This window comes from Chenopodium quinoa, unplaced genomic scaffold, assembly GCF_001683475.1.
Source record: "Chenopodium quinoa cultivar QQ74 unplaced genomic scaffold, ASM168347v1, whole genome shotgun sequence".
NCBI classification, from domain to species: domain Eukaryota; kingdom Viridiplantae; phylum Streptophyta; class Magnoliopsida; order Caryophyllales; family Amaranthaceae; genus Chenopodium; species Chenopodium quinoa.
In genome coordinates this window covers 2,448,441-2,475,664 of record NW_018743593.1, presented here as the reverse complement: position 1 = coordinate 2,475,664, position 27,224 = coordinate 2,448,441, and the positions used below count along the sequence as shown (strand labels likewise).

Genomic DNA, 27,224 nt, shown 5'->3' with positions numbered 1-27,224 from the left:
TATGGGAAGCACTGGTGGACAAAAGCTTTCAGGGTTGCAGAAGCATGTCCTAAATCTTTACAGAGGTTTTCTGCGAGCAGCCCGTACCAAACCACCTGAAGGTCGTCGTCAGGTTGAATTGATTGTATCTGAAGAGTTTCGTCGCAATTCCAAGCAAATTGATCGCAAGAATTTTGTTTACATAGAATACTTGCTTCGACGTGGTAAAAAACAACTTGATCAGATCAAGAATAGTGATATTGTCAGCTTGTCATCCATGAAAGTTGGTGGGGCTGAGAATAAAGATACGTAGGTCAGCAGCCGATGCCACTGATGGTAGGAAACTAGTTGAGTACAATAAGTTCTGTGACATCTTGATAAATTTTCTCGTAATCGAGCAATTGTCTCTGACAAAGAATCTTATTGTAATTTAAGAAAGCAGGAATGGTTTCTATGTCAATAGGAAATCCTATAAAATTTGTGTGCACCAGTTCTTGCATCAACAAACACGGGTGGTTAGACAGAGCATTTGGGAGGATTCATATCATTATATTTTGATTTCATGTGGGATGAAAATTTTCAGGTTTACTCCCTCAGGGTTGCTCTGGCTATTGCAGTGGCTAGATGGAACACATCCTTCTTTTGAGTCTTGAGAAGGGACTTGTTGCACATACATTGGCTCGTTCTATAGGCCATAATAACTGGTGGAAATTTGTATGAATTTCTATACAATAATCATAGTAAAGTTGTATACATAAGTTCACATTATTGTTTGATTTTTAATTGATTTCAAAAGTGAGAATTGAAATGTTGAAATTCAGATCCAAAGTTATTGTTCGTTAAAATATTGAAAATTCAAAATCCAGAACTCAATTTCTTCAAAAAAAAATAAAAATAAAAATAAAAATAAAAATAATATATATATATATATATATATATATGTATGTATGTATATATATATATATATATATATATATATATGATGCCTGCTTCTTTTTTTTTCTATTTAGAGAACATTAGATGTTACAGTCTTTTTCAAAAAAAAATAAAAAATAAAAAATAAAAAAAAGTTATAGTAATGAATTAGTAAAATTTTTAATATAGTATAATATTTTTTATCCCAAAACAATGAATAATCAGATTCCAAGGGAAAAAAAAAAACCAAGAACAAGTTTTAAAGCATTTGAAGAGTTTTTACAAAATTTAATTTCACATAGAACTTTTAGGGAAGGTAAGCTTATTCATTGCTGGTAAGAAAACTTCAATGCAAATTACCGCGGTAGAATTGCAGACTTCAATGTGACTTGAAGACGATGATATTAAAAAATAAAAAAAAGGAACCATTTGGTGGATGAGGGAGAGTGGTGATCAATGTAGAGAATCACAACACAAATGTATCAGCTGTTGATTATGTTCATTGATCAGAAAATTTTCAGCCATACATAGACCATACATAGAATACAAGCATAATTATGTATTTATGTGGCTGTACATGGAATATACAAGATGTGTTAATTTATCGTTCTGAAATTCTGGACATAATACATCTATCGGCTACAAAAACTTGTTTTATGTACAATGGATACTCGAGCACACAGCATTGACCAACAGGAACAACACTAGAATACTCCCAAGTAGTTTGTGCCTTCCTTCTATGTCCAGTTATAGCGTTCAAACCCTATAGTTATCACACAGAGGCAGTATCCATACTCCTAATGGAAACTTGGTCAGAGTATTCAGTTCTACATAGCTAACTCTACCGCGATGTCTTGGTTTTCTTGGGCGATTTTTTTATCAGATTGCTGCTAGAGAATGTTAATGGCAATTCTTCTTCAGCAATGTCTTTTGTATCTGGCAATCTATTAGAGACACTGTCATTTTTTGTTTTGCTTTTCTGATGTTTTGGTTGATCAGGGTATTTAGGAATGTCTCGGTATAAATGATTCAACACAAAGAGTGCAGTATCATGGTCACGCCAATAGTTTCTGCACATATAACAGAATACATGTAAGGCATTTAAAGTGATAAACATAACATGCACAAATCTCAAAACATGCTGCATTTAATACTAGTGATTGGAAACATACGTGTGTGCTCCAATAGCTGATATATATGAATGCTGAAAAGTTTTATCCTGCAAGATTCATAAGAAAATCCATATCAAAAGTAAGAAATGCAAGAAGCAGTCCAAAGGGGTTAATTACAGTAAAGAAAAACAATATTTATGACCAAGAAGGAAGTTTGGTTAAAAACAATCCCAAGGTTCCCAACTATAACCAACATGTGCAAAATAATCACTTATACTACTATTCACTACTTGGGAATACTAGTAAAAAAAAAATTCCCAAATGAAAAATACCTCCCTGAAATTTCAGTTATATCATCCATAAAACTACGTTAATACTTAAGTTTACTAAAACTACGGAGAACACATCTTTTTTTTTTTTTTTTTTTTTTGGGAGAGGAGGGTGGGGGGGAGCTAAAAAATTCAGTACGCAGACCTGAAGAACATGATCGATTCGTCCATCTTCACTCCCAGTTAATCTCTCCATCATATAAGAACCATAAGATCGAACTTCTTCATTGACATCCTCCTCCTCTTCTGCAATATATCCAATAATTACAGAAAGAAAAGTAGCAATTGGAGGAACAATTAAAATAAATTATGAGGGTCCTTTGTTTAATAGTCCAACCAGGGCAATTTACATGTGCAACTGCTAGTACAATGTGCATGGTAGAACCAACTCAACCAAGGCTAAATCTTTGACCATGTGGTGCACATTGTAAACTAATGTGGAAAAAAAAAAAATACTTGGTGGTACCTTACTGGTTGTACGATGTATATCCTCGTCCAACCGGCAAGGAAGGCCTATATTAAGAATATAGAAAATCTGCAGTTACCTTCAAGTCTGTCCTTCTTTGACTGACAAACCGTAAGCACCTGAACCTGCCAAAACAATGATACTTCTGTAAAACCCATACTTCTCATCCAGAACAGCACTCGGATACAAGGATGCATATAATCAAATAACTCGATCACATAAAACGGTTTAACAAATGAAGGGTAAGTGAATTCCTCCAGAAAACAAGCGATTTGGATATTGCAATAAAATATTCAGCAGACAGAAAGATTGCAAGGACTAAACTGATCGCCTTTTCAACTGAAATTGGGGCTCAGCAACATTAACAAAATTAATATGAGAACTGGGGCTATTCATAAACAGGAAATATGCAAGGATCAACTCAATGATCCTGATTTGATGAATTATTATAGAAGGAAGTAGAAGGGCATCACTGATAATTACTAATGAAGAGGCAATTATCAGCTTATGCAAAAAAAAAAAAAAAAAAAAAAAAGGAAGTTTGCTGAATTTCAGGAGATTTATTTATTATGCAGTGTGTTATGTAGTAATGCTTTTTGTTAGCCTCTTTGTAATCATAAAAAGAGAAAGGTAGTAAGAAAGGGAGACAGAATTTTGTTGTAAGAGAAACTCATTGGGAGCAATGTCCACCTCTTGAATATGGAAAGTTTGTAAATTACACTGATTAGCTAATACGAACTATCGCCTGCCTATATTCAGTGTTCATCTTAGCTTAAACAAAAATACAAAAAATACGATTAAATACCAGAATTACTAGGGATTGCTAGCAGAATGACTTCCCCTTTTCTCTATTTCTAAAAGACAGCTTAGGTAAAGGGAACATCATCACGAGTTAACTCAAAGCCTTCCTGTAACATTTATGATAAATATTTTCTACTAGCGTGTTAGTTCATGTAGCTGACCCACTTGTGGAATTAAGGCTTTGATTGATTTTCTACTAACTTTCCGCAAAATTCAATTTGTCACATGTGTTTCAAAGCATACCACAATATCTTTTATAGATATAATCCATTATTAAATCCAATTTGTATTGCTATAATAATGTTCACAAATACCAAATCATCAAACTCATAGTTTAGTCACTAAATAAATACTCAGAATTTAGAACCTCTCTTTTCCTCCCAAAAAAATAAAACATGATAATTGGAGGACCTATTCTTTCAGTGTAAATTTGCTGCTGGGAAATGGAGAAAAATTCTTATGCTTCTGAATAGACAAAAATACTGAAGGTCTCTGACTGGAGAGATCGAGAGGAAAAAGATCACGAGAAATCTAATTGCAGTTGTGGTTGTGGCGCTTCTGAAGCAACATCTTGCTAATTGCGCATGATTTAGCAATCAGGAGGGCTCTAAACCATTTACAGTTCTTTTAAAAGAGGGCATCCAGGTACATATCAATTATATACAAATAAACGTATATAATGCGGTATTTTGACAACACAAAGTATTGGGTACGGCAAGCCGTACCCGGCAGCAAAGGTATTGCGATATGACGACGACGACGACGATACCTTCTCCTTCTCTTAAATCTCTAAAGCTTTGGTCATTCAGTAATGGCGATGGCGATTAGTCGGAAGCCACCTTCCATGGCATCGCGGTTCGAAGCAAACTCAAGAGTCTCGTAACAACATTTTCTTAGATCTCTAAAAGATAGTTTGCTAGAACTTTGAAAATTAAGTAAAAAAATTGGTGTGAATTTCATTGGTGATAATAATTGACCAATTGTGATTTTTTTTTGTTGCAGAGATTTGAGAAAATGGAGAATTCAGGTTTCTCTTTTGGAGCAAATAGTAGGTTGGAGGGAGGAGAAATAAAGATGATACGACGTGATAAACAAGGATATAAGATGAATTGGTAGATGTATTTGTGTTACTTTTTTTATTGCCTAGTTGATATCATCTATAAGATGGATGATATCATCTATTGTTTAAATGATATCCTCTATTGGATATATGATATTATGGATATATGGTATCCTCTATTGGCTATATGATACTATCATTTATTATTGTATCTATGATATCTTTTATTGGCCGGATGATATCCTCTATTGGCCGGATGATATCCTCTATTGGCTATATGATATCATGACTGGATGATATTCTTTATTGGCCATATGATATCATGACTGAATGATATCCTCTATTGGCTGAATGATATCCTTACTGGCTGGATGATATCCTTTATTGGAAGGATGATATCCTCTATTGGCTATATATATCATATAGCCAGTACATGATATCATCCAACTAATAGAGGATGGATATCATTCTACTAATAGAGGATATCATCCAGCCATTAGAGAATATCAATCAACTAATAGAGGATATCATCAAGCTAATTGAGGATATAAAAATCTGCATTTCGTCAGTCCGGACTGACGCAATATCTTCTCTTTGTAAGGCCATATTGGGAAATTCATTAAGAGCAAAGAAATGGTTGAACATTTTTTTTGAGAATAGAAAAAGAGAGGATGGTACCAATGCTTGATCCCTGGACCTATAGTTTAGATGTTCACACTCTTACCACTAGTCCCAGAGAAAGCTGGTAAAAAAATGGTTGAACATTTAAGAGTAGATTTAGCATTTTTGAAACCAATGTTTATAAACAAATGTTTAACTTTTGACGCCAATGCTGTAAAAAAACTGAAACTGAAAGTTCCTACTATTTTATAAGCATGTCATTGATTTATACATATATGTGGATATCAATTTCATTTGAGGAATTTCTCCTTTTTAAATTGTCTTCCTTGAAATTCCATTCTTTAATTTATTATTATTGTCCAACTGATGTACTGATCAACCAATCTCAACCTCTATTCAAAAGAAAAAATCTCAACCTTGACACAAACCCAAAGCTATTTTCAAAGGGATTTAGACAAGGGGGAAAACAGACTATGTGCGAATTCAGTTCAGGTTTCCCTCGGGTAATTTTCCATCAGCTCTGTACTTCTGTACATTAGCAATGGACCTTAATCTTCCTTTCTTTTATCAGGTTGCAAAATTGGAGGGGTGCTTATAGAAAATAAATATCAAAATTATGAGCAAAAGCATCGATAAGTGCGCACCTCTAAAATGTGAGAATTTCATAGCAGAGCATTAGTGCAATACAACAGGATAGAGCATTCATCTTGAATTTGATCTCAGTCAGCATGTAATTTACCAATTACCATTCATCTAGTGATCATAGAAACTAGAATAGGTGGTAACACAAAGATAAGAGCACAAGGCAATGCTACAGTAGAACTCACCTTGACAGAATTTAGATGTTTCACAAATGACTCAGATCTTGCGGCAAAATCTTCAGCAAATTCCTGCAATTCATAGCATAATCCAGAAATAGAACAATGAGTGAGAGAACTGGGAAAAGGAATGGCAATTGAACAGGTAATGATGCTTTCTGAAAGTCACACCTGAAGTCCAATATGCAATCGCTTGCCTCCTTTGTGATAGGGAATTATGACAGGGCGTTTGCTGATATATTCTTTACATACTAGAGGTTCTATTCTGAGATAAGACCAACCAAAAAAAAAAATAGTTTATACATCATATAAACAAATGAGCATTACAAGCATTACATGCAGAATAAATGCAAGTATTAACTAAATAACTAATAATTTTTAAAGCAGCTTTTACAAAGCCACAAATTGGTCAGAGATTATTCTGGTCAATAAGCAAGAAAGCAATGGTCAAAGTACAAGCTATAGCACTCAAGTCAGTCTGGCACTCTGACCATTGGTCCTTTTCTCCAAAGAAATAAGAGGAAACCTCTTTGACTCTCTTATCACCTATTTTCGCTTACCATGAAAAGATAGATAGTGGTTCTTAAAACATAACCAATGAGCTAAATCAAGTGAGCATCTTCTGGTTCTCTGCCTTTTGTGGGGTGGAAGGTTCCAGCATACAAAGAAAATAAAAATGAGAATTATCCATGGCAGTGAATGGAATACCATTAGAATTGTGGATCTAGACTATTTTACACATAGAGGTGAAGTTAAGCTGTCAAACATAAAGTTGCTTAATTTGATCTCAATCCTGTTTCAAATCTATCAATCAATCAATCAAAGCCTTAATCCTATAAGTGGGGTCGGCTACATGAACCAAAAGTGATTATTCCGCATAGTCATCCACAAATATCTTCCTCCTCCATCCCTTACGAGTTACGATCAAATGCTTCATTCTCATGCTAATCCATATGTTTCATATCCTTCCTAACTCCTTCCAACCAAGTCATTTTCAGCCTCCCTCTCCCTCTTTTAACCACTCCATGGTTCTACTCTTCCACTCTTCGTACCGGTGCACCTTCAGGTCTCCGTCTTACATGCCCGAACCAACGCAGGCGCTTCCCTTAGTTTGTCTGCAATGCCTGCCACATCCACTTTCTAGCGAATAACCTCAATTCTGATCCTACCTCATGGTCAAATCCTGATTCAGATCTATAATCTCAAAATAAAATTTTGATCAGCTGGCAAGGAAATTCTGACTACTATTACTAGTAGATATATTGGCTCTTCCTAGAATCTAACAATATTAAAATATAAGTAAACAACAATCAGCCTTGTCCCTCCTTTCTCTCAAAGAAAATGAGCTTTTCTGAGACACTTCCATGAACAGTTTTACTCACTCTTACCAGCTCAATGTCAGGTGGCAAATACGAGTATGACCTCAAAATTAGAGATTTGTGCGGCGTACATGTACGATTTCACAAGGGTTATCTTTAAAAAGATCAGATTATATTTCAGTAGAACCATTTAGATGGGCATGTAATAAGACACAAAGCAAAGAAGTTTTCCTGAATTGAATCATCCACAAAATGAACAACTGAACTATACAGAATTTTCAGCCTAAAGCCACATATGGACATCAACAGATTTCTAACCAGATCATACGATGGTTACAAATAACTTACAATAAACATCCTATCCAAACAATAGTCCAACCCCTCTATGCCTTCTTTTTGTCTCTCCCGTCCCTTTGCCCCCCTTTTCACATTCAAGCCATAACCCTTTTTACAGTGGGTAATCATGCAGCATCCAGAATTGAAATAGATTTTGCTGCGAATTAGTGTTTTGTCAAAACCAGTAAACAATGAATTTCACCATATCTGAGTAGCAGTCTAATTTTAAAAGTATAATAAGAAGGTAGAGATTACCTATATGCCACAGGATCAAAAGGGTGAAAGATGTTGAGCATCTGCTGACAAGCAGGCATCTCTTCATTTATATTCTCTTCCCCCCAGTATTCTTTCCCTTCACCTACAAGAGCAGAAATCACCATACATAAAACTGTGAAACCCTACAAATGCAATGAAAACAGAAAGAGTAATTCAAAGCAATTGCAGGTCCAAGGAGGATAAAAATGTATGCAACCCTATCCTATACAACAAACGCTGATGCTCCCCAAAGTCAAGCATAAAATAACCCAAAATAAGCACTGGATAAAAAGATATGATAGTTGAAATTTTGTGTAGTTAGGTTAGTAATCACTTCATTTATCTTACCATCATAACAAATCAGCCTGTATCTTACAGGACCTTATTATCATTTGACCTTATTATTAAGTCTTGTTAGACCTTATTGGAATGATTGACCCATATCTTATGTTATCAATCCTTATCTTATTTGAGCTTATTAAATCTTATCTAAACTTATTTGTTAGCCCTTATCTCATCTTACATGAACGATAAGGCCTTTACAATTCTTAACTTGCACAGTACAGAATTCTGACTTAGAAATTTCTAAAACAATAGCATGAGACAATCTCAATGGTCCTAAATTAACATTAGCTAAAAAAGTCACACCGAAAATCAAATACAGGAGTGCAACATAGCATTAACTAAACAGCAACCCAAAATATATAGAAAATTGCTTTGTTTTTCAAAATATATAGGTCTTTAGTGTTCATGAATCAGCTAAAAGAATCTTTTGGTCGAAGAGGAATTTCTATAATCATTGCTGTATCAGACAGGATTCGCACCCATTACCTACTTTTAAAAGTTTGTAATAGTAAAATGAAGAAGTAAAAGAAAAGGTTGACAATAAGGGAGAAGATCAACAAACTCTATACAACATCAACTACTAGATAAACAACAAAGGAAATACTATTCTCTGATGAATGGAAAAAAAAACACCATCAGCATAAGTTTACAAGGACAAAATCTGAATAATCCAAAGACTTTTAGGACTTACCAATTCCAATGCGGACATTTCGAATGGAAAGAAAGACACCAAGAGGGGATCCAGCTGCAAAGAATGTATGTACCTGTTGCATAGCAAACAGATTTTAATTTATAAGGACTGCACTAAAGATCTTACGGATGGGAATACGAAAATATAATAGACCAATAGTATTAACAGTTTTAATTACCTTGAATTCAAGCTTGGTGTACTTGATAAAAGGTTTATAACTTGTGGATAAATCATTTTGACTAGCCAAAATCTTTTCGGATTCATCTTGATTTGAAATGCCTGAATGAACTTCGTGACTCCCTGCAAAAGAGATAATGCATAACATAATATAAAATAAACAGTCTAGGACACATCAATGCAGAGGAAGTATAATAAGAAGAGGACTGAATAAGGTGGAAATGAAGAAAGATCACTGATCACCTTCAAAAGACCTGCTACTGGTATTACAACCAAGTTGAGCTTCCAATTGTGCAACACGTGCTTTTAGAAACTCAACCTGTAGTGATAGAGAGAAAAGGTTAAAAAAATTTAAAATAAAATAAAATAAACAATGGAAGATGAATTATGAAAAGTTCAGGCAGAAGATAGATTCCCTCACACCTCTGACTTGAGATCTTGAATATTTTTGTGTTCATCACTAGTATCTGACGTTTGCAGAGGTTCGGCTGCATTTTCTGAAGCATCAGGGTTCACAAGACTATTCAAATTGATATTTTCCTCCAAATTTTCAGTGGCGTCACAATTGATATCACAGGCTTCACTCGAGGTTCCAATTTCTTCAGGACACACATCGCTAGGACTGCAAAGGTGATCCTGACCATCTTCTGCTGAAGATTTATTGCCAGCTTGCATTTCACTCACTTCCAGTGTAGAACTTTCATCGCTAATAGAAAAGGAAGTTGGACTAATATCCTCAACTAGATGGTCTTCAGAGTTAACATTTTCAGGCAAAGATGAAACATGATGTCCTCCTGACTTGTCTTCATTTGAAGTTTCCTGAAAAGTTCTAGTACCATCATCCATTGAGTTGACTTCAGTGGGTGATTTAGAAATATTTTCCGATGTCTCGTCTTCTTTATCAGGCTTTGTATACATAAATTCCATTGGAAATGGGGAAGACAAATTCTCTTGGTGGCAGAGAATATCATATGAGAGAACACTTCCCAAGGAATGACCATACAAGGAAACCTACAAAATATATCATGAATTTTTAGCAAAACGTTTTGCAAAACAAGTTGATTTTGGAAAGTAGTGCAAAGTCAGGCCAGAGAAAGAAAGTAAAGTTCACAGAATTCTACCTTTCCGTCGTACCCTGGATTCCTCTTCAGAAACTTCAGATATAAACGATTCAGTTGGTTTGAAACCTGTGAAAGGACAATGGACCATCTTTATGAGATCATCTATATAATCCATCAAACTGACTCCACTTTAATCTAAGTTAGACCCACAGTTAGGAATAAGGTCACAGAGACATTGATTCCAGGAGGAAAAAACAAAAAGCAAGTTCAATGCAGCATTGTAAATATGTATAACTTATAAGCATACACTAGCCAGCAACAAGGAATTCAAATCTAATTATTATAGAATAGACCATCATGAAAACAAAAATAATGTCAGCTATAATAGACAGATTTTACAAAGCAGCACAACTCCAAACTTCAAATATGGAAAATAAAAATAAATTTAAAAAATAACATTTGGTTACCAATCTCATCATTCAATTACCTTTATAAAACAAGGACATACATTTGACAATAGCTATAGTTCTCTAACCTCTCTGCTATTTTCTGGGAGGTAGCTGATTAACAAGAGAGACATCAAGAAATGGAGTACTAAACACTTGGATTGGTATCTAAAAATTTGTTTACAACATGACCAAGTACTTGAAATATGGATATGTATTATCACAATCCCAAAAGAAATGGAGGCAGTGCATTTGTGACATGAAAACCGCATGCTAAATGTATACTCTTCCTTACAAGAGCAAACATTTATTTATTGACTTGTGAATCATATTACCCTGGCCAAAGAAGCACAGAATCAATAAAGAGCTCAAAGAATAATGCTATAATACCGAGTCAATAATCTCCTGGCAATAGATGGGGCTCATGTAGTACAACACATCATGAACAGTCGCACTTAGTGTAGTGCGCAAGCCTCGTACACCATCTAATGTAATTTTCTCCACAGCAGATTCTCCGCTGAGCTTCAAACCCTTTCTCCACTGAAATAGACAAAAGCCAAGTATGCAAATTTCATTTAGCTAAGATTCACTTATCAAAATTATAATCTGTGCAGGCAAGAAAAGTATTCTAACTAACATGCAAGTAACAAACAATGCAACTACAGAGCACAGCTAAAAAGCTTAAGCTGTTTTTGTCACAAGTCTCACAAGGAAATCCCATTAGAAACCACAGCTGCTTGCATCACAAATAATAAGAGAGAAGTAATTTGGCTATTCCATCCCATGGTCTTCCTACAAGATATTATTTGAACAAAGAGAAGCAATTTGATTCCATCCCCAAAAAACCAAAGCTGCAAGTATACTCTTTTTACATGTATTCCTAGTCTAGTTGAAACAATATTTTGACACTTCTGTGTTGCGACACTGAAGAGAAATGAGAAAAGCTAGGGCCAAAAATAACTTATGTCAAAATTTGACAAGAGGATTGAAGCTTATGGGGAGTTAGACGCAAAAACAGTGGTAAGTTGTTAATGAGAGTTATAGATACAAACTCATGAACCATCAAAGCTTGTGACAACCATGGTGCACTAAAAAATGTAAAAGGGTATGATTAACTTTTAAGGGGTACTTTTGACCTACTAACTTTTATATAATATTATAAAATTTTATATATAGATCTTACTGTTTTGCTTAAAAGGAGGAGTAATTAATTGAGCCTCCCTTCTTGCCACTGCTTTTGAAAATCTCACGGAAAAAACTTCACAAAACTTATTTGATTGGGTTCCAAACAACAGGAGAGAGAGACAAGAGAAGCAGATAGAAATTGGAAATACAAGCGGTCACTGCCACATCACAACAGCAAGAAACAACGAGCAGCAGGTGACGACAGCATAAAATGCAACACCAGCAGGAGCACCAGAAGCAATAGGGGCAGATGAGTGCTGCGACAGCAAGGACAGAGAGTAGTTGCAGAAGATGGAAAATGAAACAATAAAGGGAAGATAAATGATAAAAAAAATGATGTCAAGAGGAAAAAAGCCAAACAAATAAAGGATATATACGTTCACAAAAACCTGAACGCAAAACACAAGCCATTTGCTAAGAAGCTAAAGCCATTTGCATAGTTTCTAACTGCATTTAGGAAAAAAACACTTACAAAAAAGAAAAATTAGGGTATGGAAAAAACAATATTTAGGGTATGCACATGCAGATCATCAGCAAAACACTGTAGATCCAATTCTGCCCTAATTCAAGGGAAGGCCACCTGAATGGGGAGGAATGACTCAGACCTACAGCCATGAGTAAGATAGAAAGAGGAGGGGCGAGGCCGAGAAAGATAGAGGCAACTACAAGGGCAGTTGAGTTGTTTAATGTGACATATGACATTATATATATATATATATATATATATATATATATATATATATATATATATATATATATATATATACACATGAGTAAGATAGAAAGAGGAGGGGAGAGGCCGAGAAAGATAGAGGCAACTACAAGGGCAGTTGAGTTGTTTAATGTGACATATGACATTATATATATATATATATATATATATATATGATACCGTCTCAATAATTATCTTGCAAAACTTACAATAACTTGGCTTTTTCTAAAGTGCTAAAATACAAGCACATCCCAGAAAATTCCTAGATCGATTCCAGAAAGTATAATTCAATCACTTGCCATCCTATATATATACATATATATGATACCGTCTCAATAATTATCTTGCAAAACTTACAATAACTTGGCTTTTTCTAAAGTGCTAAAATACAAGGTCATCCCAGAAAATTCCTAGATCGATTCCAGAAAGTATAATTCAATCACTTGCCATCCTCCCCACCCCAAGTCCATAACAAAAAAATCAAAACTAAAGATTAACAGAGAGAAGTACAATGAGAAAGACATAATAAGAACATACAAACACCTGCTGATTAAACTTACTTGGCATGGAATAAAAAGGACTCTCTGAATGTCACGCTGATATGACGTCAGGTGTTTTTCAGCTAAACTTGAGGTGATATGGCGATAAGTTGCCACATCGTCAACCAGATTAGATTTCTCCAGTCTTTGGCCAATGCCATGAACCATAAAAACTAGATGGCGAACCGGAACCTAAAAATACAAAAATGACATTAATAATAATAATAATAAAATAAATAAATAAATCCATATACCCAAAATCACATGTCACCAAGCTGCGAGAAAAGAGGGAGGAGGAAGTAAAAAATGATCAAGAACCGAGTGGAAAACTGTTCAAAATAATTACTGTAGTGAAACAATGTTCAGATGAATAAATAAGTATTCCCAATAAAGATGAATGGCGTGTATGAATCATGTAGCGCGGCCATGCATATCCCTCTAATTTCATTTTCACAAACAACTTACAAATTTTCACCCTTGATCAAGACATCAATCTCTCACCTCTCTACACCCCTTTTTTCTTCTGATTCCATAGCTGCTATAACAGAAGTACTTGGCTACTGGACATGCAAGAGCATAAACTTGCTTTCCCAGGTCAAGAGAACAAGCTACTCTAAAAAAAAATTCCAGAATATAGTCACGATGGCCTATAAGCTTAATTTTAAAGGCACAGAGCAGAACATGGCAGCAACTGTTCCTAGGTTACATAAGACACAAAAGAAAATGACAGCAGAAGTGCATTGTTTGAGGATAGAGGCACTATCCACTTGGCAGTCTACATTCAGAAGATAAAGTAACCCAATGGCAGGGGAATTTTGATGGTGTCAGAAATTTGTATACTCATTAATGATTTCCTTACAAGATCTAATTATCTAACAACTTGTACATTGTAAGTCAGAGAAAAACTTAAGCAATCAGGCCTTTTGTAGAGCACCCCCAAATAAAGCCTTCATTTGCTACCTTGCTATAGTATTATAAACATCACACTCCTTTAAGGCATCCATTAATAGAGTACCATCTCTAAGATAGAGTACAAGTTAGACCTCCTTTCTACATTGTCTTTTGTTTCATGGTTGGGGGGGGGGGGTAACAGAAGCAAAAAGGCATGTACCTCAGAACAATAGTCGTCCATCTCTTCCTCTTTTTGCTGACGCAGCTCATCCTACAAAAAAATGAAATCTTAAAAAACAAGAGGTTGATATAACCATATACAGAGAGCTGAACTCAACTTCCCAATAACACATAAAACAAAACTAGGGTTTTAATATCTTGGGTGTGATCATAATTGCAGTAATGAGCAGTTAAAATCAAAACCACTTTGGCAGGCAATGCAGATGACTTGCAGCTCGTAGCCTAGTATAACAGTCACAGTAAGATCAAAAAACCTTTACAAAGCTGATATACACACATCAATCATTTGTTATCACTCCATCACCAACATTAGGTTATAAGCCTGACTACATAATCATTATTTTCAGCAATTTGATTAAGACAGTTTCAAAAATCAATATGCAAGTCAGCAATTGTCTACATTACTCCATACCAGATTCTAGTGAATTGATAATTAGGTTAAGGGAGTTTTGATAACTCTAAGCATAAGGTTTTTCTAAAATTAAACGATAAAACACGCGGTGGGGGGGTGGGGGTCTATAAAATGGAACCTGTGTTGGTTTTGGAGATGGAGATGCAGCATATCCTCGTCTTAGCTTCACACCATTTCCTCCAAAATTGATGATAGTGGAAAAGCCTGAAGCATCGACATTCAGCCACGCCTCCCAAGTGTCATCCTCTCCAGTAAAGAGGGCATGCAGTCCCTGCATATCAACAAGAAATAATTACAATTGAGTTCAGATGTTTGAAACAATTCTCCACTCATGACAATATCATACTGGGGTATAGCCTTGTAATTCAACACGAGCTGCAAAAAGTCCAGATGGTTGAAATGTTCTCCGATGCCAAACCTAGATAGGAAAATCAACCATATAAAAATTGTCAAATCACTATACTTAACCAAACACTAGGACAACAAATTCAATCAATCACTCCAATCTTGAAGAGAATTTTTGAAAATGTATTAAAGAATGATGATGTAAAAATAAAAAATAAAAGAAAATAAAATAAAAAGAAAAAGAAAAGGTTTTGATACCACCCTTTTATATCCACAGAAATAGAAATCACTAGAAATTTCCTCAATAGCTCAGAAAGAAAGCAACTCATTTCAGTAATAAAATTTATAACAAAACTAAGCTACCTACCTATATAAAGAGAGGGCAGTGTCCAAAGAAAAAAGAGTAGATAAAGAAGAAGAGAAAAAAAAATAGCTTTAGCCCTGAGTTATGATTTGACTAGCTTATATTGTTTAATGAAGATTGGTTCAGGTGGACCTATTCTTTTGCATGATGCTTATAGCAATATAGCTATTGACATAAACATATTGAAGAGTAAATCTTCAAAGAAACAAAAAATATGTATACTTCCTCAGTTCATTTTTTATTGCAACGTTGGGGTTTTCACACTTGGTGATACACAATTTATACCTTTAATATCTGTAACTATACTTTTGAAAAAATTATAAAAAAAAGTTAATCTTTTGAAAGAATAAATCAAGACGAATCTAACAATACTCCACTTGACTATGTAATTCCTAACGTATACAACACAAAAGACGGTCAAAGGAGTAGGTGTGAATAGTGTTAAATCTCCAACCAAAAACAACAACAACAACAACAACAACAACAAAAAAAAAAAAAAAAAAAAAAAAAAAAAAAAAAAAAAACAATTAATACACTATCTAAAAACAAAATGCACTCATATCCTAATGTGCCAATTTGTAAAACAGAAATTATATTGGTAACTTGTGACTTCTCCATACTGGTAGGATCAGCAATCTGCCTTAATAAACCAATAAGCTATGAGCTTTAAACAAGAAACTGGTCATGAGACATGCTAAACTGCCCTGATAGCTATTTAAATATATTTTATGTGTTATTATCTACAGAAATACTTCCAAGAAACAGCTCCAGCCTAACACTTTTCTAAAAGCAGGAGGATGTGTCAAATATTCAATTCATTCATCAAATAGAATAAAGCACAAGGGTAAGCATTGATGTACGACATAAATCTAAATACCCAAGTAAGCAATGAATATTACTTAGATATTATGTATGTCCTCCCCAAATATTTAAAGTTTCATGCACTTTCAACTGGCAACCAATTGCAGAATTTGCTCAGATAAATAATCTATCACTGGACAGGAAATTATATTCCAAATTACTACCAAAGCTAGAAGACAGCAAACAGAGGATGTCAAAGAATCAGAAACCTTTTAAGAAGATAATAAAATAAACAGAACAGGCAGATTACCTGTCTACGATATGCAAATTCCAACTGTTCAGCAACATCTTCCCGAAGAGGAAGCCAATCAAGTCCTCCACTTTGTGCAAACCAATGACCTCTTAGAACACGCCGATTCTCACCATTCCAGTACACTGGAAAGCTATGCCGTTTCACCAGATCTACCTGAGGTAATTAGCACATCCAAGGGTGACCAAGAATCAAATTTAATAACCAAAGAATCAAAGTGTGCAATCACAAAGAAATCCCTCAATATTCATCAAAAACTGACAGGAATTTGATAAGATTTCATGAAAAACTCCTTAATCCTGTTAATATCAGAAAAACACAGACACACACCTCACTACGTGTGTATATATATGGTCTTTTTTCGGAAAGATAAAATCCAGTGGACTGCCCCCTCGAAAAACTTAAACCCACAAGGCACAGGCTTATAACAAAATTAATCTAATATCGTCAATACTGTCCCAATCTCTCCTCCCCTTAAATTTTGAATTGTACTTCAAGGACAACTAATTAGCTAGATAATTCTTGTATCCATCACTCATAAGCTATAAAATCTCCTTATGGCATCTTTGTTACACAAATTAGGTAGTCAATAATAGGTGACCAGCTTGATACTTCCCAAAAAACAATCCAAACTCCAAAGCTCCATAGAATTTGTAACACTTCATTCATATCAGAGATCATTACCATCTCCACATGTGACCCCAAAACCATCTCAGCTGCTTGGTTCAACTACAAAAGCTCATCAGGAATATGAACACTTAACTACTAGTAGATGACATGCCAAGGTAACAAGTAATGTGGATGTAGATAGAGATAGAGAATCTCAAGGACATAAGAAATAGAAAATCTCAAGGGAACATAAAGAATAAAGAATCTCAAGGGAACACAAGAAGTGTAATCAATGAAATACACCAGTAAACAAATAAGCACTGTACCAGGTGAACTAGTGTCGATAATGAAAAAGTGACAAACAAAGTCGACCACAAGCAAGACTTTAATAACAATTCATGTAGGTCTGTTTCTCCACCTTTTTGTTATGAGAATTAGCCACTACTAATTAATTCCTCTATGCTGTAGAGAACACACTGGATGGGGAAACAGAATGAAACATACTTAGGTTATAAGACTTATAACTCAAGATATTATACTCTTATCAAATACCTAAATCACAGAACCAGCTACATAGCAGACAGTATACTTTGCAGTTGATTCATTTATGCACATAGAACCGAAGAAGCTAATACCTCATAAAGACCACCTTTCACAGGGACTCCAACTCTCTCTTCCTCCACAACATATAATTCCGATGTTAGAGGGTTTTTATGTAGATCTGCTACAGTAGTTGAACCAGTCTGTCCTTTCGGGCCTTCACTGCATTCTGCATATTCCCTCCACCAATAAGACAGCAACTCTTCTTCTCTCTGTTGCCAAAAAAACAAAAAAGGATATATTCTAGAAAAGCAGTTTGTATGCAAAAGTTAAGAGCCAAAAGAGAAAAGGCAACCATGGCATCAGGGTATGGCAATGCGAACAGCATTGTAACCCAGCAGAAGTTTGAATGAAAAGATTTGTGACATCAGGAAAGAAAATTCACTCTCAAAGGTTGCTGTGCAATTGGAGCCACATGAAATATAATGAGATAGTCTTTTCTTTTCCTTGAATTTATAGACTATTTGGCGTAAGACTCTGAAATGTGAATTCATGCCTCCTAATCTTCATAGTTAACACTGATGGGAGTAATCAACTAATCACAGTCGATACTCCATACAACAAACTAACAACACATGGGCCTTCCTACCTTCATTGACATTCTGTCATAAGTACAATTATTGCTAACACAAAGGATTTCTCACCTGAGTCCCAAAAGAAGTTAAGGCTCCTGGGATGCATGATATCAAATACAATTGACAAACATAAAAGGTTGATATTTGACATCAGATAATAATTTGAAGGCATTTGATCATCTACTCAAGTTAACAGGCACCTTACCTGCAAGAAAGCAGCCTCTATCGCTAGTGAATCTCTCATACCAAAGCGAAAATACTCTCCTTTACCAACAACCTCCGCACGTGGAATCGAGGCAGCCAACTCTGTCCAACCACTACCCATCAGAAGCAATGTCACCGAAGCAAAACCTTGGATTTAAAAAGCATACAAATGCTAACTGGAATCTAAACACGAAGTCACTAGTTCTAGGTTTAACAGAAATAATGTGATCGATAACTAAGAATCTAATACATTTCATAAATACATACACAACTACCAAACAACAACATAACACCACTAAATTATGATCTTATACACATCATATTGTGTCCATCCGACACCCTGGTGTAAAAATTACACCCTCTCACATTCTCCTCTCCATCCGCTCCCCACATGAACTTGACACAGGGGAGAATGTGCCAGTCTAAAAGTTTACACCAAAATGGAAAATAACATGATCTTAGGTATGTAAAATTCATATTCTACACCCGGGATCACCATTAATGAACATAAAGTTTAAAATCATCAACATTAATCCATATGTTACAAACATTACAACATTATGTACATTCACTTCACATATTATTAAAATAACAAATATGTTTACTACTTGGGCAACAAAATTGATCATATAGTTAATAGAATAATAGATTATGAACATGATATACCATATGTTCTCATAATATAAACAATTATATGATCATTTGACACTACAACACATCCTATATTTATAATAACAACAATTAATGCTTAAAACATGATTAATAACAACTTGTAATAAAAATGATCAAAGTAGATACTCACGATTGAGACCCAAAGGAACCTTGCAAAAGTACCACCTAACATCACCCCCATCAGAAGGGCTCCTAGTTTGGGCAAGATACTTCCTTCGACCTTCAAATTGCTCGATTTCATCAGCTAATCTTCGAATATTCGAGGGCGTATTCTTGAGCAAAGCAGGATCAGTCTCAGCTTCTTCTTCAACAACACTAGCATCTGATATTGACTCGTCATCACCCATCATCCAATTGCCTCCAAAATGAATACGACGAATGAATTCCGAAGAAACTAAAAGTACCCAGTTGAAATTGAGTAATTTGGAGAAAAACCCAAGATTGATAAGGGAGAAGGGTAGAAGTAAGAGAAAGAAAGGAGTGAAGAGGAGAGAGAAAGTGGGAAAAGATGAATGAGATTGAGCAGCGTGGAATTCCGGGAAGGAATATTCAGTGCCAGAAACCAAATCGCTAGGTGGTTCTAGCGGTGCGTCGATTTTATTTTCGGCAAAGGGAAACTAAATTTTTTTTTTTTTTTTTTTGGAAAGTTTTTCAGTTTTTGGTTTAACTGGTTTTGGTTTTCGAAGCCCTGTTTACTCCACTTTATTTTTGTTAAATTGAAATTATTTTTACCTAATTTAAATTATATTTATTGAAATTAAAGTATTTTTACTGAACTGAAATTATTTTTGCTAACTTGAAATTATTTTTACTGATTTTCTATTATATTTCTTCTTTAAGTTTAATGAATTTTACTGAAATTAAATTATTTTTACTGAACTAAAATTAATTTTACTAAACTGTAATTATATTTTTGCTAAATATTATTTTTATAATGTGAAGTGAACATGGCCTAACATGGAAAGTTAATCTCTAAGATAAACTTTTATTTTTGGCAAGTTTTTTTAGTTTTTAAATCTCACGATAACAAGTGTCGTTTAAGATTCCCCTTTAGAACTAGTTAGCGACTCGGGCGATGCCTCGGATTTTTTGTTTCTTTATTGTTTGTAGATATTGTGATATTTCAAGCTTATAGTTTTGTTAAAATATTACTCCATATTCCACAAAGTTAGTTAATCAATTGTTGTGTGTGACTATTTTATTTAATTCCACGCACTATGTTGTCTTGCTAGAATTTTGTACCTATAATTTGAAATTTGTTCATTTTAAAATAGGATATATTTTGAAAATTAAATAGAAATAATAAAATCCCGTAAATGCATAAGTAATAGTTAGAGTAATTAACAATATCGTACTTGATTGCTTGTTTTTACATTTAGTAGGATATATTATTTATTAAGTAAATCATTTATCGACTCTATCTCTGTCTCATTTTTTTCATTTTGTGATGCATCTTGGTTATTTGCACGGAGATGTTTTTCTTCTACATCTTCTCCTTGCATAAGGTGCTTTCCAGAGTTGAGAAGCTTCGTTTGTTCAGTTTCCCTGTACAAAGTCATATGATGATATCAGTGCTTTGGGTTATTTTTTGTTGGGAAAAGGAGGGTTGGGGGTAGGGGTATCAATATATGCTTACTGTGTGGTTCTTTTTCTTTTTAGTTCATTCTCCTCTTATTTAGTTGATGTTGTGTCACTTGCATTTGGGGAACTTGTGTTGTGCAACATATGCGGATCTTCTTGTGTACCTTGGTTGTTGTTCTTTTTTTATGTTTTCATCATGCCATGAATCTTTTGCAGCAAATATTTTGTTTCTAAGTTATAGTTTATGTTAAATGTCTTGTGACAATTCAACTCCACTGTGTCACTTCTTGTGTTTACTTTCACACGGAATACAAATTGTTTTCCGATGCATTCTTTTAGGCGACTCATAACTTTGTCCTCCCCGTTAGCCTGCAATTTGTGCATATTATTTGAATAATAGTATTAAATGAATGCAGTAGAATATATAAATTGATTTTCAATTTCTTTTGTCTTGCCAATTTTTTTTCTTTTGGTTTATTTTTTTGTGAGTTTTGTGTTTACCTTATTGTAGAGGTCAACCATTTCTTCTAATTCAATTCCGACAATCTTCTCAACTTCTTTATCAAATAATGTCATTTGGCAGCTTCTACTCCCATCGTCTAATTCCACCTTCAGTAAGTACCTGTTTATGGGTTGTATTTGTAAATTGTTTTAAGTGTTATTTTTTAAAAAAATTAATTTCTTACCTTTTCACTCATAGTTGACAAACCCTACAAAACCGATCGTCATTTATTTTTCACTTGCATGTGTCACATGATAAATATTTCCATTGTCCGTCAGTGCGAAGATCCATTATTATTCCCCTGCAAGTGAACATTCCCTTTTTTGGGTGTGTAGTTATTAATTGATTAGATTGATCTGAAAATGTACAATAATGGTGCTTCTTGTGTTTTGTTTGAACTTGTATAATGTATGGTGTTTTTTTATGTTTAGTACATTACCTCCCCAGTTGGATCCATTTCCAAGATGTTCTGTACTTTTTCCCTATTTGTGAACATTTGTTCCTCAATTGGTTGTTGTTTCCTTGCCTCCAAGTATCATACAGGTGTAGTTTCTTCTTTTGACCTGCATATATTTTTTTAATTATTCATCTATCATTTTGAAAGTTATTTATTAGTGTATAGGGTGAACTGTTGTTACCTATGATAGAAGTCTTTTGCTTCTAGAATTTCCGGGTTCAAGTATATCTTTGTAGCACTTGACGATCCCCATTGATACTTATCTATTTAATAAGATTTGGGCCTTTTTATTATTTTGTATCGAACTATAATGCATATATTGTGTAGGTTTAGTTGGTTTTGTTTAGTACTTACCTCTGTATTGTGTGACTTTTAATGAGGTGATCACTGCCACTTTTGAATTCATTTCGTCGTTGGTAATATATGTAGTGATGAGGTCTGTGGCCAATCCCCATAGTGTCACCACGATCTTATTAAACCTGATGATAATTTGTTAATGCCATTGCTTTCTTTACACTTAATATGATTTCAAAAGCTAATGTTATTCATTAGTTAGGTTTCTTACTGTAGGTCTTCAATGTGTAGTCTACTTATTGGTGTGTCTTCTCCCTTGACCTTGACAATGCCTTTATCTTCCACGCCCTTTTTAAAAGTAATGACATCTGTTTATACAAATTTAGGAAACAATATTAATCTTACTTGTTTTGTTTTCTTTTTTTTCTAAAAAATGTTTTTTGTTTAATTAAGTTACCTATGCAGTATTCCTTCCAAAAAAAAGGGAAAAAGTTACCTATGCGGTAGTCCTTTTTGTTGTTTCTTTCTTCCAATCGATGTAAGGCTAGCAAGTTAAATTTTTGCATTGGAATATCGGCAACGCTCTCTCATTCTTCAACTATTGTTGTCAAGGGTGTGAATCTAATAATGAGATCACTACGAACAGCACGATAATGCTTGTCATGTTTACCAACTTCGTAATTGTTGATTGTGTACAGTTTTCCTTCTATGATATCGTCTTTAAAATCCTTTATCAATGCCTTTCGTATTATTGCTTGGATGGAGGTTCCCTATTTTTTTTAAAAGGAAAAATATTATTAGTCTTTGTAATTTTTTCATTCATACATTACTATTGTTTGTATTAAATGTCAAACCTGTTTGTCTATGAAGATCATATCCAACGATGTTGGTTCCGCACTTGTGTTATAGATCACATTCCATATTCTTGATACTCGAACTATTAGATGGCTGCCGCTTTTTATTTGCTTCAAGTCGAATATCAGCATTTTTTTTTGCCCTGCAATATGAATAAAGATGTTAGTTGTGTTGATGGAGTCAATTACTTTGTGTAGTTGATAATTGTATATATCTTTTTGTGAGAGGTACTTACCTATATATTTCAGATGTTGACTCTTAAATTGGAACTCCTTTGTTGGTACTTCAAAAGAAACTTGTGACTAGGGATGGCAACGGGTCGGATCTGGACCGGCTCCGGATGGACCCAGATTCAGATCCGTTTTTGTATGTAGGATCCAGATCCGACCCGGATCCGTCGGGTCTAAAAAATGAAGACCCAGATCCGGATCTGTCGGGTCCAACGGATCCGGGTTTGGATTCGGGTCTAAAATGGGTCCAATATATTTTGCCTAATTTTTTGCAAAAAATGTAATTTTCGAGTCAAAAAATTTATTTCAAACTTACGTTGTTGGTTATTAAGTTCAACCCCAAATTAACCAACTTATACACTCATATTTTGAATTAAAATTAAAAACAACAAAAAAATACGATGTTACAAATGAGTTAGTGAAAAAACAACGATGATGTATATAATATGATCATCCAAAATTCATCTCTTGAAAGGGTTAATCTTTATCATTACTAACATTATCAACATTTTTAATAAAGAAACCAACAATTTTAGTTTTTTTTAATAGGAAAAATAAAAAAACGGGTCCACGGATCTGGATTCGGGTCTAGGGCCCAGACCCAGATCCAGATCTGTTTTTGTCAGCAGGACCCAGATCCGACCCGGATCCGTCGGGTCCAAAATTTGAAGACCCAGATCCGTGAAAAACGGATCTGGAACCACGGATCCGGGTCGGGTCCAGATCCATTGCCATCTCTACTTGTGACCCTTTTTTTTTATAAAAAGAAAAACTATTGGAGTACGTGGTTGGTTTTTTTTCTCCTTCCTTTTTGTAATAGAGTGAATGATTACTTTGGATGCAATATTATATAGTCATATATATGTTTCAAATTTCTTCACACATTAATGCAATGTCATTTTTCTTGTTGTTGGAGTGTTTTCGATTTTGAAATATACTTAGTGTGTTAATTAGTAATTAATAGTTTTGAATTTTAAATTTATACAGAGGTTACTAAATTATTAAATTATTTTAATATACTCTATATAATCAATATAGAATTTAACTCTTAGTAATTGAGAATGTGTGTTTTTAATGTAATTAGTAACCTACAATATATTTGAATAGGATGCTCCACTTTTTATTATTTAAGTTATTAGTGTTTTTTTGAGGGTAGGATATTTTTTTAAAAAATCATATAAGCTAGTAGTATAATAGATTAATAGATATATACATGATCTTTGGTAAATTAATAGATAACGGTTGTATGGAGTATATATTTCATCCTGAAGGGGTTTGCATCTAAATTCTATACTATGACGTTTGCATACCTTTAGTGATATATACTAATTTTCATAAAGTATGAATACATCAGTTATTAGTGTTTTTTTGGGGGTAGGATCTTTTTATTACTTTTTTAATTTTATAATTTAGTAGTATAATAGATTCATATATATATATGATCTTTGGTAAATTAATAGATAACAGTTGTATGGAGTATATATTTCATCCTTAAGGGGTTTGCATTTAAATTCTATACTATGACGTTTGCATACCTTTTTTATATATATATACTAATTTTCATAAAGTATGAATATGTCACAGTTGAGCTCCTATTAAATTGATAGCTAATTGTTTATTTTGTATTTTAAAAATTATGAAGTAAGGTAACTAATCATTAAGATCTCACCTTTTAAAAAAAAATAAAAAATAAAAACTCATTTTTAAGCTATGTTTGGATTAAATTTTTGAAGTGCATACAAACCTGCTTATTTGCAAAGACATTGTAAAACCTTATCAATATTGAGATTAACACGTCTATGTTTAACACTATGGCTGATTTTATTATATTAAATTTAGAACCAAAGATAATTATACATTAGAGAATATTTCCTTGTACACTACATTCATTGTGAACTTGCTCTCCACTGTAGTTGATGTAGGTGTGGGGATACATATTTTGAGGCCTTTACAGGTAGTCACTCGTGATACCGCTACATAAAGTTGGCCATGACTAAATACGGGCTCGGGTAAGTATACCCCTACTTGCTCGAATGTCTGTCCTTGACTATTATTTATTGTCATTGCAAAACATGGTTTTAGAGGAAATTGCCTCCGCTTTAAGGTGAATGGCCACTGTATCAGATGGTGACATTTCCACCCTGCTGATTGGTACCTTCTTGCCCACATGTGTTCCAGTTATAACTTTGGCTTGGATTACTCGTTTCTCTAATCTTGTGACAATAATTAGTCTTGTACCATTGCAAAGTCCACGACTGTGGTCAATGTTCCGCAACAAAATAACAAGGCATCCCACCTTAAGTTTTAATTCATGATTTGGTATTCCTGGTAACTGCAGTGTATTCAAGAATTCCGTTGGGTATAATGCTTCGACATTCACCCCCGTCCTAGTCAATGGGCATACTCTATTTGCACTCTTATAGACTTTTTCCTCTCCTAGTATCATTTTGAGTATTTGATCATTGATCTTATCAACCAAGTCATTTTTCGATGCAAGTATGGCACGTTGTTGTAGGTATGTTGGGTTGGTGTATTCTTGAAGAAGGTCTAGGTAGACACATTCCACCATTTCTTCAATTGAGACTTCTCCGGCCTTTATCAACAGGTCATCAGGTATGTTGATCCACATTGGTTCATCCTCCCCTTCTTTTGCAATTGCTGGTAATTTTCCATCTCCTACATGTAATACCCAGTTGCTGAACTCAGTTAGTTGTCTCTTCTCTTCTTCATTACTACTCTGCAATAATCTCATGTTTGTCTCTAATTTAAAGACTATACAATGTGGCCATATTGCTGAGGATTTGTTAATGGACGCATCGATGAAATCTGCTTGATTAACCTTTTTAACAACAGGAAGAACCTGTCTAAAATCTCCACCTAAGACAACTAACTTGCCACCAAATACTTTTTCCATAGAGGATGGGTCACGTAGTTGCATGATATCTCGGAATGTACGGTCAACTACTTCAAAGGCATGTATGTGTGCCATTAGTGCCTCATCCCATATAACGAGGCTTGCCTTTTTTATTAAATGGGCTAGATCAGATCCCTGGTCAATGTTGCAGCAGGAATACTCATTTAGTGCAAATGGTATTTTAAACCTCGAGTGTGTTGTTCGTCCACCTGGCACAAGTAATGATGCGATACCCGATGATGCCACCACAAGGACTATGCTATTTTCAGATCTTAACTTTGATATTAAGGCTCTCCATAGATAAGTTTTCCCTGTGCCTCCACTTCCATAGACAAAGAACACCCCGCCTTCTTGTCGATAAGCAGATTGGATTATAGTGTCGTAAATTTGTTTCTGTTCAACGTTTAAACCTCTTTGAAGGTGATTTGATTCTTGAGTCAATGTGCATGTGTCATAATTTTGCTCCTCCATAATCATCCTATTTCCAATGTCTTCAAGATGGGTCATATCAGGAAATGGGATTCCAGGGAACTCTTTTAGGCTTCTATTTCCTCTTTTTAAGATCTGTTCAAACTCATAGAGCGAGTAATTTTGGATTTCATCTTCTGCTAGACACAACCCTTCAATACCGAGACGACGTCGTTGTCTATACTGTATATCATCGGAAAGGTTTTGCCAATGCTCCTCCCATAGAGTTTTTGGTTCTGACACCTCACAGAAGAGTAGAATTGTTACATATAGCTCACGCAGTTGTGGTGCATTTGACCATGTAGCAGCTTCTTTTAGAACCTCATTCCACTCATTGTCCCCGTCAAGTAATCCTAGGAAATAACATGTTTCCTTGTATGTGGCACAAATGATTCCATCGACTGTTCGGATGTCTTGGAAGCAAGTTGGACCTTTGATAATGTTGAGTAGCATCCTCAAATAGTATTTTTCACTGGAGCTAGGATGAGCAAAATATATTCTTCCTATTTTAAACCCCCTATCTCGCCTTTTCCATATTTTTGATCTTTTTTTCACACCCACTCGGTTGGGAAGTCGGCATATGTGAGTTCTCGAGCATCTGGATACAACTTATTGGTCTCCATCCATTCCATCAAGCTTGTTTTTCGAGCCCCTACTCTTTCAACCCTACTCTTGTTCATCTTGTAGATGGAAGGTCAGCCTCTCAACAGCGGGGTCCTTGAATTGCATTTCA

The 27,224-nt window shown here is 34.6% G+C and overlaps 2 protein-coding genes across 5 annotated transcripts; both read right to left on the bottom strand.

The window, feature by feature from the left end:
* Positions 1-1,358: 1,358 nt before the first annotated feature.
* Positions 1,359-19,878, bottom strand: LOC110682785 (phospholipase SGR2-like). Of its 4 annotated transcripts, none has more exons than XM_021859125.1 (21): positions 19,321-19,877; positions 18,520-18,620; positions 17,775-17,951; positions 16,531-16,686; positions 15,057-15,128; positions 14,829-14,981; positions 14,279-14,329; positions 13,189-13,359; positions 11,122-11,271; positions 10,346-10,411; positions 9,648-10,235; positions 9,468-9,543; positions 9,226-9,347; positions 9,048-9,120; positions 8,012-8,114; positions 6,273-6,366; positions 6,111-6,173; positions 2,881-2,926; positions 2,481-2,581; positions 2,067-2,113; positions 1,359-1,964 (listed from the first exon to the last, which is right to left on the bottom strand). In XM_021859125.1, exons 1-21 carry the CDS (start codon positions 19,538-19,540, stop codon positions 1,736-1,738), a joined length of 2,859 nt encoding a protein of 952 aa, XP_021714817.1. In that variant the 5' UTR covers positions 19,541-19,877; the 3' UTR covers positions 1,359-1,735. The 4 variants fall into 4 exon arrangements, 3 of the variants coding, with proteins under 3 accessions (XP_021714817.1, XP_021714818.1, XP_021714819.1); XM_021859126.1 differs by having other exon boundaries at positions 18,520-18,631; positions 19,321-19,403; XM_021859127.1 differs by lacking the exons at positions 1,359-1,964; positions 2,067-2,113 and having other exon boundaries at positions 2,802-2,926; positions 19,321-19,878.
* Positions 19,879-25,159: 5,281 nt separating this feature from the next.
* LOC110682847 (ATP-dependent DNA helicase PIF1-like) lies at positions 25,160-26,944 on the bottom strand. Its single transcript, XM_021859192.1, has one exon. The coding sequence runs from the start codon at positions 26,942-26,944 to the stop codon at positions 25,160-25,162; it is 1,785 nt and encodes a 594-aa protein (XP_021714884.1).
* Between the last annotated feature and the right edge of the window lie 280 nt (positions 26,945-27,224).

Excerpts from the sequence above, each read along its gene's own strand:
- LOC110682785 (XM_021859125.1), bottom strand. The coding sequence starts at position 19,540 with ATGATGGGTGATGACGAGTCAATATCAGATGCTAGTGTTGTTGAAGAA. Across the intron at positions 6,174-6,272 it reads GATTGCATATTGGACTTCAG|GAATTTGCTGAAGATTTTGC; the intron begins GTGTGACTTTCA and ends TATGAATTGCAG. Across the intron at positions 1,965-2,066 it reads TCAGCTATTGGAGCACACAC|AAACTATTGGCGTGACCATG; the intron begins GTATGTTTCCAA and ends TTATATGTGCAG.
- LOC110682847 (XM_021859192.1), bottom strand. The coding sequence starts at position 26,944 with ATGCTACTCAACATTATCAAAGGTCCAACTTGCTTCCAAGACATCCGA.